The sequence below is a fragment of the Drosophila persimilis genome, unplaced genomic scaffold (assembly GCF_003286085.1).
Source record: "Drosophila persimilis strain 14011-0111.01,24,50 unplaced genomic scaffold, DperRS2 tig00000798-arrow-arrow-pilon, whole genome shotgun sequence".
NCBI classification, from domain to species: Eukaryota; Metazoa; Arthropoda; class Insecta; order Diptera; family Drosophilidae; genus Drosophila; species Drosophila persimilis.
Window position 1 is genome coordinate 380,505 of NW_020825355.1, and position 16,599 is coordinate 397,103.

General features: G+C 44.0%; 3 protein-coding genes across 7 annotated transcripts in view; 1 reads left to right on the top strand and 2 right to left on the bottom strand.

The window, feature by feature from the left end:
• The window catches only part of LOC6602498 (FH1/FH2 domain-containing protein 3), a 46,950-nt gene extending 40,066 nt beyond the window's left edge, over positions 1-6,884 (bottom strand). For 2 of the 3 annotated variants that reach the window (XR_003409154.1, XM_026992956.1), the window contains exon 1: positions 6,821-6,883. Coding sequence is in view for 2 of the 3 variants with exons in the window: in XM_026992956.1 (XP_026848757.1) it covers positions 6,821-6,841 (21 nt within the window). In the remaining variant the exon portion in view is untranslated. Of the gene's footprint in view, positions 1-6,820 lie in introns of all 3 variants that reach the window. The other variant, XM_026992957.1, reaches the window with a different exon arrangement.
• LOC6602496 lies at positions 993-3,411 on the bottom strand. The gene is made up of 2 exons (XM_026992960.1): positions 2,889-3,411; positions 993-2,804 (listed from the first exon to the last, which is right to left on the bottom strand). Exons 1-2 carry the CDS (start codon positions 3,375-3,377, stop codon positions 1,674-1,676), a joined length of 1,620 nt encoding a protein of 539 aa, XP_026848761.1. The 5' UTR covers positions 3,378-3,411; the 3' UTR covers positions 993-1,673.
• Positions 6,885-12,086: 5,202 nt separating the features above from the next.
• On the top strand, positions 12,087-12,673 carry LOC6602477. Of its 3 annotated transcripts, none has more exons than XM_026992973.1 (2): positions 12,087-12,180; positions 12,234-12,673. In XM_026992973.1, exon 2 carries the CDS (start codon positions 12,255-12,257, stop codon positions 12,537-12,539), a length of 285 nt encoding a protein of 94 aa, XP_026848774.1. In that variant the 5' UTR covers positions 12,087-12,180; positions 12,234-12,254; the 3' UTR covers positions 12,540-12,673. The 3 variants fall into 3 exon arrangements, with proteins under 3 accessions (XP_026848774.1, XP_002027539.1, XP_026848775.1); XM_002027503.2 differs by having other exon boundaries at positions 12,087-12,173; XM_026992974.1 differs by having other exon boundaries at positions 12,095-12,166.
• The last annotated feature ends 3,926 nt before the right edge of the window (positions 12,674-16,599 follow it).

Below are 16,599 nucleotides of genomic sequence, written 5' to 3' on the forward strand. Positions count from 1 at the left end.
ATGCCAAAGAATCTCCCCCAACTTTTCCCATTGGATCCCCAATGCTATTTGTATTTTTGGGGGCTTCTGCTGCTGCTGCTTCTTTGAACTCGCTTCAATGCATTTTCCCTTGCCTTTGGCTCTATTTCATTTTCAATTAAATGGCGCTGTAGCACGCGTTTTTCAATTAATTTGGACGTGTAAACAGATTCATTTCGATTATTTCAACATCTGCCTTCTAATCTCGACCGAGCATCGGCGGGCATTAGAAAATCTCTCGCCCTCGTCCTCTATATAAAGCGACAGAGACACATCTTGGCCACGAGCATACATACATGCAGATGTACACATAAATATTTAGAGAACCCCCGTGTTCAGGTGGATCCAGGGGGACAGACAGATAGAAAGGCAGACGGACAGACCATTTAATATTGCAAAATTCATGTCGACTTTTTATAGATTTTTGGCACAGCAAAAAGATCTTTTGCACCAATTAATGCAGCTGATATTTAATGAGCAGTTGAAATGCTGTTGAACCCCCACTAAATTGACAGAGACACGAGCAATATTGGCGCATTATACGAGTGGAAAGCAGCATTGTACAAGACTTTGTGTGAAAACATTTAACAGTCATTTATTGTAAGATATATTCAATTTTTGGGATATTTTGGAAGACATTTTGGCTGTCCCTCGTACCTGTCCAAAGAATGATACCTGTCCATCTTATATCCCATTTTATATCACACTAAGCAATTTTAGAGTACTCTAATACATTTATTTGTGATCATTTCCCAAGTAAATAATGGAGTATTCCATTGAAAATTCCTCAATTCAAATAATTTTCGATCTGAATGAACCCCCAAGTGGCGCCAAGTCCCCCTCAAAATCTCCCATGACATATATCAGAACAAAGAATAATAATAATCTTGAATTCTTCCAGCGACCGCCCAATGAGAGAACTAACAAAGACAGAGAGAGGAAGCCATGAAGACGGATAGAGAAGAGGAAGCCGGAGAAGACTGAGAAGAGACAGCAAGACAGACAGTGTCGGCTAATTGTTTTCGCTCAGTGAAATGGAATGCCAAATACACAAATAGCCCCAACAATGTGCAAAACAAGCAAACGGAGACGACACTCAGCATCAGACTCAACCGGAGAAAAGTCTGGGGATAGAGATAGATGTGGATGTGGATGTAGATGTGGATGTGTCTATGGATGGATCGTCTCTGGAATGAGCTTGCCATGTGCCAGCCCCGCTCTCTGGAGTGGAGTGCGTACTTCTCTGACAGCGTTATTATGCGGACTCAATTAGGGACGACCCCAGACACCAGGATGCGCTATAAAGCGCCTGTCTGTCAGTCGACCGAGTCTATAAAGCACACATAAACCACTCGCAAGCTATAACTACGAAATATATGTATCTATCTATGTATCTGCGAGTCCAACGATCTCAAGTATTCGCGTGCCATGCGTCCGATGTCTGCCAGACATATGATTTATTTATAAACGCTTTTTCTACATTTCGCTCTGTCAAAAGTGTCGAAAAATGCGTTTTACAAAATTCAAATGTGTAAAGAATTATACAAAATAAAAGTGAAAATAAATGAAAATGAAAACTACACAAAAAGATGTGCTTGATGTGGACATGTGGACAGATCAGGCTGTCAAGCTCATGCCGAATCAGCTCCAGTCTCTTATTCCGCTTCCCGCATATAGGCGAAGTCGTCGTCCGATGCCTTGTCCTGGTTCATCTGCATTGGCTGCCGTTGTGGCGGCTTGGTGGTGAAGGGTCCATTGAAGTTCACATAGATCTCGTCCGGTGAAGTCAGATCTAGGCCGAGCTTTGTCAGATCTTCCCCAAACGCCAGTCGGGTAGTCTCCGGATGGGTGTGGGTAGCCCGCATGGCCGCGAGTAGACCCACAATCCCATATTGATCTAGGATCATGGAACTGGGAACGTTAGTGAAGACTCCATCGGCATTGCTCCGAATGCCTTCGCTCTGGGAAGATGAAGATGCCTTGGGCGCCGTACGATGGGACTCATAAGACGGCTGTCCGAAGATGTCCGAATACGAGGGCAGTGTCGGCATGCGGCGGTACAGCTCTGGAAAGAGCTTTAGCTCCCAGTCCTTCGCACTGTGGCCAAACATAAAGGCGAAGGTATCGTTGGGCACTGCCTTGCGTGACGATCCCTGGCCGTCAGACGTCTCTGGCGAATAGACATCACTGATTGGCTTTTCTGCAGCTTCTGGCTCCTGGTACTGGGCATATTTCGGATCGATGATATAGGATGGCAGTTTGAAGATTGCCTCCAGGTCGCCGCGTGACTTCAGGTTGCAGGTTGCAGGTTCCTCGTTGAAGGGTGGATCCTCGTTGAAGTCTGGCATCTGGTCATTAATTAAATCCTGTGGGCGGTAACAGATTGTTTCGGGGTCAGAGAATGATCCTTGGTCGCCGAGTGGCTCCAGATCATCGAGTGGCCCCAGGTCGCCGATTGGCTCCAGGTCGTCGATTGGCCCCAGGTCGCCGATTGGCTCCAGGTCGTCGATTGGGCCCAGGTCGCCGATTGGCTCCAGGTCGCCGATTGGCTCCACGTCGCCGATTGGCTCCAGGTCGCCGAGTGGCCCCAGGTCGTCGAGTGGCGCCAGGTCGCCGATAGTCCCCAGGTCGTCGAGTGGCCCCAGGTCGCCGGGTGGAGCCAGGTCGCCGATAGGCCCCAGGTCGTCGAGTGGCGCCAGGTCGCCGATTGGCTCCACGTCGCCGAGTGGCCCCAGGTCGCCGATAGTCCCCTGGTCGCCGAGTGATGCCTTGTTGCATAGTGGCTCCTGGTCGGAAAGTGAAAGCAGGTCAGAGAATGGCCCGGAGCTACTGATCTCCTGCAGATGGAAGAATGATTCCTTGTCAGATACCTCAAAAGTCGACTCATGGAACGACTCTGGGGTAGAGTCAATGCCACAGGTCAGCTTCTCGTCATCGACTGAATGCAGGTCGTCAGGCGAAGAGATCTGGTCGGGGTTCGGCTTCTGTTCAAGCTGCTCCACGTCGCACCTTGGCACCTTCTTCGGGACACGGCTTAGGGCCGGGACCAGTGTCGGCTTCTTGAAAATGAACGAAGTCGAAGTCTTCTTTGCCAGCATCTGCGGCAGCTTTGCCTGCTTTGCCAGCTTTGGCAGCTGTTTGGGCTTCTGGTTAGATTTTTCGGTTTTTTCAGAGCTGGACTTTTTCTCATTTTTGTTTTTTTTCGAGCCGCTGGCGGTGCCACTGGCGTTTTTGCCTTTGCTTTTGCTTTTGTTGGTTTTCTCTTTAGTCTTTTGGCTGCTAATTTTGTTGATGTTGTCGTGCGTCTTCTTGCGCAGCATTGCTATCGATGCGGCATTTCCGTGATGACGACGTGGCATGGCTGCGTTCTTACTTTTCTAGATTACTTGTAGATTGTAAAAATTGCCTGGAAATGTGGCAGTATTTGTGCTTTTTCGAATTTGTATTTTTTTTTGTAAGTAAAGACAAACTAAAACGATTTCACAGCACGCTTTGATAACAATACTATCGAAAGTAGTTTCAACACTTGGATACAGTGCTGTAAACGAATGTAAATTTCTTACCATTTTCTTCTTGGTGAAATAATGCATGTTACTTTTGTACAAGAAGGAATAATAAAAATAATATTTATAAAAAATAATGGCAGCAAACGTTCAATCTTCAAATATTTTTTGAGCTGCAAGGCGGTGGAGAGCGTGATTCGATAGCATTTTCCTGTAGTAGGTATTTCAACACTTGAAACAGTGTTGGAATACTACATATCAGCTTTTTCTCACATTGTAAACAAAGTATACGTAATTTAAAAAAAGAAAAGAAACATGAGCGACAACGACAGAATTAAATTTGATGATACTTTGGAGCGTCCCAGCTTCGATCCCAAGGATCATGGCCTAGACAATTCGTTCCGTCTGACACGCTTTGCCGCCGTAGGGGCAGCTGGCAGCAAATTGCCACAGAATACTCTTTCCAATGCGCTTTTAGCATCGGGTCTCGCCAAAGAGGGGGAACCGGAAACCGTGGTTCAGGCTGAGATGCTTCCGGTCGCATCGGCTGTGCCCCGACTCGGCATCGGCTACGATTGCTCTGTGATTCCGCTGCGAACAGGCGTATACTGGCTGGTGCAGGCAACCAGCCTCTTCTACCCCATTATCGATGATCCCTATGTGATGGGCAAAATCGCGTGTGGCAAGGTGCTCAACAATCTGTATGCCATGGGCGTCAGCGACTGCGACAACCTGACGATGATGCTGGGCGTGAGCAACAGGATGACGAAGCAGGAGCGCGATGTGGTGCTCCCTTTAATGTTGAGCGGCTTTAGGTTCCGCGCCTCTGACGTTGGCGCCCCAATTACTGGAGTCCAGACCATAGCTAATCCCTGGTGCTTCCTGGGCGGAGAGGCCTCGTCTGTGTGCCAGAGGGACGGGTTCATTGAGCCGGGATACGCTATCGACGGCGACGTCCTGGTTCTGACCAAGCCCCTGGGCACACAGCTGGCCCTCAATGCGTACCAGTACATCACCGGCAAGGGAACGCGCTGCAAGCGAATGCAGCTGAAACTCACCGACGAGGAGGTGCAACAAACCCATCGCCAGGCCATCAAGTGCATGTCCCGCCTCAATCGGGTGGCTGCTGGTCTCATGTTCAAGCACAATGCCCACGGGGCCACCCACATTGGCGAGTTGGGTCTCCTGGGGCATGCCCAGCACCTGGCTTCTCTGCAAAGGAACGCGGTGAGCTTTAGCATTTACAACCTGCCGTTGATCAAGAATGTGGAAAAGTTGGCCAGGAGCATCATCGACGCCAATAACAAGCTGTTGCAGGGTCGGGCCCCCGAACATTCGGGAGGTTTGTTCATCTGCATGCCACAGGAGCAGGCTACTGCCTTCTGCAAAGATCTCAAGAGGCTGGATGGCCATTCGGCCTGGATCATCGGATTGGTGGAGAAGGGAAACAGGACCGCTCGGCTTGTCCAGAGCCCTCGTGCCATACCAGTGAAGAATGAATAAACACTGTTACATTTTTCAATTAATTCACAACAAAATAAACTATGAAACATTAAAATTGTCCAAAGAATTACACAAGTGGGAAGGATTACGATTCCAGCTTCGAGTTTCGAGAGCAGTGGTGCCACGTCCTTGCTTCCAATTGATCTGAGATTTATTCCTCGAGTCTTACAGGATTGATGGGTCTATCGCTGCTCCCCGCTCAAGACTCCCATTCGCTTCGAACAAATTGCATGGAGATTCACACTTTGTTAATTAATTAGGTGGTGCGTGCTCCGCGGCGGCTCTCACAGGGAACTTTCGACTTTATGCGTGTCATAAATATTTACAACTTCCTTCTGGCCATAAAAATCTTCAACAAAGTACCAAAAGCCAGGAACACCAACAAGAACACAAGAACTCTGACTGCGTCACCCGTAAAAGAAGCACAGAAACTATTTTTTCCAACATTTATAGACCCAAAGATTCTAAAAATAATTGGGAACTGATGCTGAAAGAGATCTCGGTGTAGAGGTTGGAGTAGGAGAAAGGTGGACTGCTGATGGGAGAGATGGAATGGAGACTTGTTGTTTTCCGGCCATAAATTGATTGGTTTATTAGTTTGAGAGGGTCACAAAAATATTTAATTGATTTATGCAGCGTCGTGTCAGAAGACGGCCCAAAAACTCATAAAGTTGATGTCTAGGAACAAAAGGATGTAATGAGCGGAACATGAATGGAATCAGAGGAGAATCTTCCCAGGGGATTAACGACTTGAATGTTAGGCCAAATTATAGGAACATTGCCCTTACACCCAGAGAAAAAAGCGCTGACAATCGATTAGATGAGACTTAAGAATGTATTCAAAGAGATTTTATCAGAGTGTGGAAATTGTAAAAAGAAAGTGTTTCCACTTAAATTTAGATTCTCCTACAAATTGAATATATTATGTACTAGGTTAGGTTAGTCCGGACGGTCCTCAGCGGGGCCACACATAGGCCATTATGGCCCTTAGCTATCCAGAAAGGGGGGTATAAACAGGGTATTGTTTATGGGACTTTTTCGCATAGGTCAGTAGTGGCTGTGGCGTTCTCTTGGAGGCTGCTATATACTAGATAAATCACTTTTATCTGATTGATTTTTGATGCTTTCCATGAACAGATTAAGATTAAGAGTTAATCTACAGCCATTTATTATAATAACACTGACATTGACTGCTCGAAATGCATCAAAAAATCAAACAAATATAAAATATTTGAAAAATAAACCAAAAATCAAGTTAAATCATTTGAATCCACTGCCAGAAAGATCATCAGCGTACATTGTGCATATACACATAAAAGTGATTAATTCAAGCTCATTCATTTGCCCATTTGTACGTGTACTCATTCATTCGTTCTCTCATTCAGATTTTACAAAGAACCCAGCCACACCTAGGCACAGCATAATTTGAGATGCTGCCTGGAAAATGAGAGCAATTAACTGGGCAAAAGTCAGACAATGAGCAAACTTTTAGGTAAATTGTTTATCAATGGATCTGGAGGCACAAAAGCACACTCGCAGATACGCAATAAAAGCAAGCTCATAGATACATTTTATCTCGCTACGTGTGAGGTAAGGCAACAAATTAGAAATAAACAAAAATCTGTGGATGGTAGGAATTGCAAAAACACACAAAAGCGCACAGAACACCAAGAGATCGCGGTACACAGATACACTGGGAGGGATCACAGATACATAGCGGCTACACGGATACCCCAGACACAGATGCAGTGCGGATACAGATAGTTGGCTCGGCATTAACTTGTACGATTACTTACATAACTGCGATAGGAAGACATTACGTTGTTGTTTTTGGCGTGCGATCGCTGCCGCCTTTGGAGTAATCAGAATTCTATCAGATACTAAAATCTGTATAATTTATTTCGGTTTATCTTCACTGGGGCTTTCCTTTCTTTTTGCTGGTAATCCAATCTGGCACACACTTGTCTGCGACGAGCGAAAAAAACAAAATATACCACTATCTCGAACCACTGACGACAATTACGAAAGCGTATCTGTCGGATGCATGGGGCGGTCGCCGCTCAATTGCAATAGATGCAAAATAAATTAGATACATTTACTGAATTCGCGCGCGTGCGACAAATATTTCTCTCCCTCTCTGTCTCTCTGTCTCTCTCTCTCTCTCTGTCGATTCTTGACTCTGTTTTCCTTTTCGATTTTCTTGCTTTCGGCCAACTTTCTTTTCATTTCTTTATATATCTTTTTGTTTTTCGTTTTTTCGCCGCTCCGAGATTGGGATCTTTGTGTGTGCCACTTTACATAATCCGCCGGCACGCACCGGCCAGGTTGATATACATATAGATACTGATGTATCTAGAGCTGTAGAGCCAGAGAGCTATATAGAGAAGGTATGGTATGGTATGGAGCTATAGAGCTATAGTGCTCCTCATCCTCATCCGATCTATTTGAGAATGCAGCCGGCAAATGCGACGACACGGGACGGGACACGGGAATCAGATGCGAACGATGCGATGCGATGCGATGCGATGCGCGTACGGCGGACGACACGTCACGAGGCGTTTTATTTATGCCTTGATATTTTTCTTATTTTCCATCTCCACCACTTTTCGTCCGCCCCACAACTTTTGTTTCCTTTTATTTCATTTTACTTTGGGAGCAGGCAGGCAGAATGTTGAGATTTTATTTATAAATTTAGCAACATTTACACACACTCATTCTCACTCACAGATTATTTTGTCGCAGAACGCGAACGCGAACGATGCGATTTTTCGGTATTTTCAGTTTTTCAGTTTGAAATTTTCCCGATTTTCCGTTTTGGCCCGAAGCGTGTGTGCGACTCGGCGCGTTGTCAAAGGAAAACTGTCTGGCCCGGCCGCTGGGAAAATATATATTTTCTTGCCGAGATTTTCCCTCGCACTGAACACTGCGTGAAAAGCTGAGCAGAGAACAGTCTCTCGTCTCTCGTCTCTCGTCTCTTGTCTCTCTCCCTTTCTCGCGTTGGGTGTTGTGCGTGTAGTATTTTCGGCAGGCACGAGAGCAGCATAGCGGAGAGATCGCCAACGATCGCCTCCTCCTCTGTCGATGATCGCTGCGTTTGTAAATTGCAATAGAGAAATAAATAAAAGTTCTTAGAACACTCTCCCAGCAAAGGGTATCAGCATTATGAACAGAATGTTTGGTATACCTTGAGGATCATCCGGATCCGGATGCAGGATGTGATCAGTGTACCAAAATGCTCTTCTTCTGCTCCAGCAATAGGTCTACGAATATTTCATATAAAATATATTATATTTATAATAATAATGATAACATTTACACCAACAACAGAAATCAATCAATTTTATAACCATACTGCTACTGCTGCTCCATTTAAGGACATACATATCAATACTACCAAAATAAACATATCATCCATAATTGTACCGGTTTTCACATTGATGATCCTCCATCCCAAAGAAGAAATAATTATTTCCCGCTTAGAGTATTCCCAGGATCGGCCGATAGCTATCGTCATGATTTCCCCAGTATTTCCCGTATGTATGTATCTATCTGCTCAGGCGTATATCTGGCAGAAATCGGCCAACCCGGCTATATGTACTGCTTCCCTTTCCTTTCCTTCCATTCGTTTTCTACAAATTCTTGTAATGCTCAAAAGTGTTTCGCATTTAGTATATCTGGGCTATGGAATGAACAGCATCATACTCGTTGATATGGTTCCTTGCCCATATTCCCATCTATAATTAGATAAATAATTTAATTCAAATATATTTTTGTCTTTGGGTGACTAATCGATGAGTGGGCCAACCCGCAGATAGAGGGGAAGATGCACAAAATGTATCCAGCACAAACAAAAACAAAAAAGTATCTCAAACAGTGTGCTGCAGATGATAATTGCCGCCAACAGATACAGATGCAGTCTGTCATGTTTCGGTCGGCAAGGGAGGCCATCACTCGACGAGGGGTTCTATGAACTTAAGAATGAGATGATGAACTGTCCCTGTCCCGTCCCAACGGATTATGATTTATTTTTTTGGGCTAGGAAAATACGATTTACCTGTTGACCTGTTTGCATGATTATGGGATTGCCATGGAAGCTCCTTGCTAATTCCACATCCATTCAGATTGCCACTAGCTCAGGTCATGGCGCCCAAGAGCTCTGGCATAGATTCTGTACACACATTCACGCCCTGCGCCCTCCCCCCGGCATTCTGGCTCATTTGTGCATCGCAGACATGGACCCTCCCCAAAAAAGAATATATCACAGATATCATACTGCAGACAACGACACATACTGGGTATATGCTGATATTTGTTCTGGTTTTAAAAATAAAAATCTTTGTGCCACTTTTGCAGTTGCCGCTGCCGATGCCGCTGCTGCTGCCTCTGGCAGTCACCGGAAGCGTGCGGCTAACAAAGATGACGTCTAAACAGAAAATGAAACGGGGAATTCGTGGGTTTTTAGTGAAAACATTTAAAACTAAATATGCGCAAAATGCCAAAAACCATTCAAATGAAAGATAATGCCTTGCCCCAAGCCATCCAATCCCATAAATCAGAATGGGCGACAGAGATACAATACTAAAAGTGGGGTATAGGTTGTATATGCATCCAAAAGGCGGCATCAATGGGCTAATAGCAGGCCAGCCCCAGGCAAAGTGGCTCGACACTTTGACGAAAGACATGCCAGAGTAAGAGTGCAGTGGCAGTGGCAGTGGCAGGAGCAGGGAAAGGGAGCAACTGCGGAACGGGGGCCAAGACTTAACCCAATCTGACCGACAGATACAAATAGCTTTCAGCGCTGCATTAAAAAATATAAAAGATCCACAACAGGCGTGTGCATTTCGCATGCTTTCCACAAATATTTTCATTTTCCCAGTGCGTGCTGCAGGCGTAGACGCCAACGCCAACGCAACCCAGAAAAAGCCGAAAACTCTGAAAGCTGAATGCAAACAAATCAGAGAGAGAAACACCACTGAGAACTGTATGGATGAAAGGACTATAAGATACCCTGTAGCCAGGAACAAAGAGAGGCTGATTTCTACTAAATCTGACAGTACTAATGATACAAACAGGATAATGATAGATATTCAAGATACTCTCTGAGCCCCATATCCATAAAGCAAACGCTTTATTCTGCCTGTTACAATATGCCCATTTAATATCCCTACAAGTAGCAGGGTATGATGAAAAAAACAGAAAACTAGAAATGAATTTTGGGCAGGCAATAAAAAGAAATACACCGACAGCCATAAAAGTCAGACCCGGCAATCCCCGGGAGCAACAGTCGAGGCAGCTACAAGCCAGCAGTGAGCGAGGTGCACACACACTGCGGTCGGTCAATCATACTGATGTTCACCAGAGTTCCAATGGGATCCAATGCGAGATCTCTTCTCCATCTCCATATCCATCTCCATCCGCATCCCAGTTTCCCAGATCTCTGGCCTGCTCTGCTCTGCGGCTTTCAATCATTTTGTGCGCTTCTCAAATTTGTAATTTATGTCTGGGGCCGTTTGGGGGCGTGCCTCCAGCGACAGATTATGCAATGAAACGATGCAAACGCTAGTTAATAAAACGAATGGTGTGCCGGGGCAGGGGCAGGGGCAGGGGCAGGGATCCTATGGGGAGGAGGGACAAACAAATGCAATTTGTTTGGTGGCACATAAAATCCAAATAAAAGACGAGAAAATTGTTTTGTTGTACGCAAGGCGGAAGAGATTGGTTTTGGGACTCTGAAGTGATTATTTCTATCTCTCTTTGAGTAAATTTCAAATTTCTAAAGGCACTATAAATGCCAGAAATTATATTAAACAAAATCACGTTTTATGTATTGAACCATGTGCCAATTTTCCATAATTTCGTATACCATATGGAAAAATTCAAGGGAAATCCGATTCAACAGGCGGTTTCCCCGTATGGCACGCGCATGCCATAAAATATTTCCTTGTCGTACATCAAAAAGTATTCCTTGTGGGGTCGGACTTGTTCTGCGATTCTGCCCTGTCACTGCCAAATAAATACCATAGACCCCCCCATCAAATTGTAGATAATTATCGCTTTTTATTTTTATTTATTTTGTTGTAGTTTAGTCTTTTATTTACATCCCATTTTCCGCTCTGCTGTCGGCGGCTGCTGGCTGGCTGGCTATTGCCACATTTTCGTCTCGCATTTTTCCACATTTTCCACGGCTCGCGTTCTGTGTGCTAATATATAATTTAAATATTGTATGCTGCTGTTCTTAACCAGCCTCACTGTGTGTTGCAATCTGCGAGGGGCCTTTTGTTTGCTTTTCCGACACAAATTTTGGTTTCACGATGGACTGGGGATTTGATCGCTTTTTCAAGGTTGCATTTGGCTGGAGCTGTTGTTTAGAAGTGTGTGTCTGGGTCTCAAGTATTTTTCTTGTGGCTCTTTCATGAAAATATTACGTATACGCATTGCGTATACGCCGTGCAGGCAGTGCCAGAGTTTAGAAGGGGTCTTGGGAGTTAAAATTGACAACCAAACTGTTCAAGAATGTATGTTAAATCTATTCGGTCCATGGGTATCATCTTGAAGCATTAAATCTTAAATCAATTATTTCCTTTGGAAACCCCTTCTAAACTTATGCCACTGCCTCGATCGATCTTAATCGGATGCAGCTTGTTGATTTTTGTAGATATTTTTTTATGGGGCGTACTTGGGAATAGCTTATGTCTGAATGCGCTGAAAGGCAACTGAAGAGGCGTTCTATTATGCTCCATTTGAAGTGGATTTTAATTCGATTTGGCAAGCACTGACAGTTTTTTTCCTGCAATTTGCTTGGAATCTACACATTACAACATATTATAAACAGAGGGTCTTTGATTCTAAACAATTTTCAAAATCAAATATTGCACACCTAACCGCCAAAAAGGAAAAAGCTTATAGCCCAAAACTTTCGATCGAGAAATAGTTGTAAGAACTTTTGGCAAGTGTTGCCAGCTGAAATCGGTTTTATATACGTGTCTGTCTATATATATCATTTCCACCACAAAGGCAGGCGAAAAATGGGAGGAAAACAAAACGACAAGGCGGAACGCGAAGAACTCGCGAAAATGCGAAAATAAATCGAAAGAAGCAGAAGTAAAAATAAATTCGGGAAATTAAGAAGAAGCCCCAGAACTGTACGGAGTGTGTGGTGATAATTGAGAGATTAATCAGAGTCCAGGAAATTGATATACTTTCCCCCAGAACACGGGAACTCTCGTTAACATGGTACTGCTCTTGGTGCACCTGCGGCGACTCATTCTTCTGCTGACCGTGGTCCACCTGTGCGGGGCGGTGTTCCGGCGCCTGATCACCGAACGACACCACGCCTACGTCCTGCAGCCCTATGGCTTCCACGGAGTGGGACGCCTTCGGAGTGGCAGCTGGTTCAAGGAGCCGCTCCATGTCCAGTGGTGGGCCTATATATACACCTGCTACGGCTATTTGGTGCTGGTCAACTATGTCAATATGCGGCGGCTGACCAACCTGATTGAGTTCTTCCTGAACTGATACTCGTACTGTTTTTCGATCGATTTTACTTATTTTTAATCTATGTATGGTATAGCTACAGACGCAAAAATGTATTGTAGGCCCTGGACTTAACAAATAATGGATGCCTGATATTTGAGATATGGAAATGCCTACTTTTTACTTGCATTTTTCATTAGTTTTTACGAATAAAACATAATGCTGGGGGATACTGGGGGGAACGTTCGGATTTAACAAGATTTGTTTTCTTTTAAGATTTAATTTTACATCTCTGCTACAGATCTATGCTGCTTTGACATGCTTTTTACATAGATTTTTAAAACAAGCGCACAGCGCCATCTACGATTAGTAATGAGAAACAACCAAATGTTTCAACCATGTAGTGTACAGGTTTGCCGCAAAATGCAGCAGCGCCACTAAAGCGGCAATATATGGAACCTAAAGTGCCAAGCTTCCAATATTTTTTTGCATACCCGGTACTCGAAGAGTTTAGGGATATATTAGTTTGTTTGTGAATGTGTGTAATACCCAAAAAGAAGCGTTTCCAATCCCATAAGCTATATATATTTTTGACCAGCCGCATCAGCCGAGTCGATATAGCCATGTCTGTCTGTCCGCCTTGTGTGATGCCTAGTTCTCAGAGACTATAAGATCTAGAGCAACCAAGTTTTGTATCCAGACTCCTGTGATATCACACTGTTACAAGTGTGGGACACCCCATTCCGTCCCGCACAAGGGACGAAAATCTTTGTTATTCACAATTTTGAAAACCAAAATGACAGAATCATTGATAATGATCAGAATGAATATCGATCAAATTGCCGAACCTAGATCAGATCGGATCATTATTATAGTCACAATAAACAAATCCATTTGCATTGTCTACGCTACCACTTCCACCCGCTCGCTCTTTCTCTCTCTCCCTCTTATTCGTGCAGTGTGCTCCCATGTTGGAGGCAACACAACACGATAGCAACACAGCTGGTGTTGGTGTGAGCAGTGAAAAAGAGGGAGACACATGTAGCGGAATACAAAATATTTATTACCGGAAGAATGGAAACACATAAAGTATTTAAAATTCTTATAAAATAGGTAATTGGGTTGTAAATAGGGGTCGTGCTTCCTCTCTTTCTCTCTATGTTGTTCCTACCTCTCATGACAAGTGCGAGCAAAGTTCAGAAAGATTGCGGAGAGATCAGCATGAATGAGAGAGAGAGAGAGAGCATGCGGCAGTCAGGGGCTTCCGTTACCAATTTCTACGCTTAGATATAATTACGTATAAAATATATCGTAACGGTAACATAAATCATAAGCTCAAATATGTCTATACTGAGTACTGGGTATAAAAGTACCCGTTCCCGCTAGTGTTTATACATATATATTTTTGTATTCCTTGGAATTTAGCCTTATTTGGGGCCATGCCCGATCAGAGCCATTGGCATCAAATGCTAAAATAATCTTAAAAAGTTGCATTGGCGTATAAAATCAAAAAGACTCAAACGTCTAGACGCCTCGAACATTAAAACTAAAAAAATTTGTTAAACAATGAACAAAATTAAAATCATCCTAATTAAAGGTATATATGACTAGTTAACTCTTTAATACATTAGTAGTAAGCCAATTTAATTATCAAAATAAAAAAGAGATCATAGTTTAAGTAACGCTTATTAAATTATCATTATATACAAAACGCGGGGGAACGTTGTGTGTTGCAGTTACGGCCGCGACTCTATATTTGTATGCGATACTTGGTCAGTATGGCTCCCTTCCGACAGAGGGCGCACACATTGCACGACGAGAGTGTGTGAGAGAGAGATAGTTGCGTAGCCACTGCAAATTGTTGCGTTTCTTCTGGCTATATAAATAATCCCATCTGATTAAGATTCGGGAATCTGCTTGGAGTTTGGATACAACATTTTGTAGCTCTAGCTCTTATAGTCTCTGAGAACTAGGCGTCAAACAAGACGGATGGACAGACAGGGATAACTCGGCTATTGATGCTGATCAAGCGGAAACGCTTCCTTATGGATGTCCCACACCCACCTACTTCACCCACAAATCTAACATATGCACCCCTATACCCTAAAGATGGCAAGGCAAGGGCACATTGATGACACAGCATCCCAAGATAATCTACATTTAAATCGACAAATAATTCCAATATCTAGCACAAATCGCAACCAAACATACAATTTTAATTTGAATCGTCAGAAAAGACACATTTTTAATGCTATTTGCTGTTGAGATTAATTAAATTGCAATTGCATTTAACATCACGAGCTGCACATATTTTTGATGATTAATCGTTTAGCTGAAGGCATGTACAAAAAACGGCCAAACCGAATGCCAAATACTCTACCAGAAGAACATTTCTATACCAATTCTATGGCCATCTTCAGGCAATAGTAATAAAACTATTACTTATGTGGCCGATGATGATTTCCTGCCTAGCACTGCATCTACCGCATGCAAGGTAATGAAAACTCTGACAGCGAATAATTCTGTCAATGGCTCATAACATGGGGGGATAGGCCGGAAAGGGGGTAGTGGAAATTGTGTAGATACCAAAACACAGCCGAAAATATTTAGTTTTTATTTGTGAATGCCTATTTATAAATACAGAAATCTATTCATATATAGATACAAACTGAGTTAAAAATTTCCCAAATCGATTGAAATGGCAGATTTGTTTACCACACAGAAGATTCATAAATATCAGATATTGTTGCTTATTTTGATCTAATTGCATAGACTTTCCCATGGGCCATGTATATCGAACTAGATCGTTGCTGTACAATATAGCATGGCATATTTCAAGCTTTCTTTCACCCACATGATCATATACACATCTCATGGCGCGGAGGATGAGTGTATTTCTCATCCGCATGAGTCAGAGCCACAGAAACAGTGACACGTCACAGCCCCCGAGATGTCGATGCTATATGGGCCAAGAGGTATACTAAATCCTCGATTTGTCAACTCTTCGTTTTGATGGCAATTGGCATTATGAGTGCAAATCCGTGGCATCGTTTTGTGAATCATCCGCACGAGGAGGAGGTGGATTTGAAGTTGTCAACGCCCGAACGAAAAATGGAAATTTTTTTTGGCGAAAAACAAAGAAAAGGGAGTGGAAGGGAGGATAGCTTTTTCAGGGAACTGAAATGCATTAGAGCCGCGCGCCGTTGTTTGTTTTGAATGCATTAAAAAGTGTATTTTTATCTGGCGTTGGGTTTGGAATTTTGCTGCACCACCCACCGAGTTGGAGACGCCCCAAACTGGCGCCCACTTGAGCCCGCTATCTGTTATGTGGCACTCTCCATAGAGAGCTGCAGAGCTCTCCTCTCAAGAGGCATGCAGAAAGTGGCTGCTGAGCACTTGTCAAATGGGCACACACGCACTTTGTAAAGCAGGAGAACACCTCGTACAAGCTGTAGTCGATCTATATATAACTGCATAGCAGGGCATACTCTCTATAGGTTCTCCTCTATAGGTGTGTGCGTGTGTGTGGTGTGCTGTATCTGTGTGATCATAACAATTTTGACCTAATTTTGTGCGCTGTGGCACACACGAAACATGAAAGAAATAGAAGACACGATGCGAACGCTGAGTGATTTCTGTCTTGCCACCAGGCCTCAAGAGGTGGGAAAATGTACGTACTCCTGTCCCAGTCCCAGTCCCAGTCCCAGTCCCAGTCCCAGTCCCAGTCCCAGTCCCAGTCCCAGTCCCAGTCCCAGTCCCCTGTGATACACCATCACTGACCTCAGTGCATCTGTAAAATGATGGGCAATGGGCCGTAAACCAGCTGGGAATTACAAGCTCAAATGCGATTGCATTGGCCGAAACGGCATCGAATTGGTAAGACAGGAAAGAGAGAGCGAGAGAGACTTCCTTAAAGGAGATGGTTTTTCAGGCGATTTCCGGAAAGTTAATTGGAAAAAGATATAGGATCCAGGCGGCTTTAGATCCCAGATAGAATCCCAGGGCATTTCAAGCTCAAATCAAATTGAATTTCGAGCAAATTTGAATCGGGAATTTTTGACAAAAGGTGTCGCTGGTCTGGCTTGTGGCTATTTCTGGCCGA

Excerpts from the sequence above, each read along its gene's own strand:
- LOC6602477 (XM_026992973.1), top strand. The coding sequence starts at position 12,255 with ATGGTACTGCTCTTGGTGCACCTGCGGCGACTCATTCTTCTGCTGACC.
- LOC6602496 (XM_026992960.1), bottom strand. The coding sequence starts at position 3,377 with ATGCCACGTCGTCATCACGGAAATGCCGCATCGATAGCAATGCTGCGC. Across the intron at positions 2,805-2,888 it reads TCCATGAGTCGACTTTTGAG|GAGCCACTATGCAACAAGGC; the intron begins GTATCTGACAAG and ends CTTTCCGACCAG.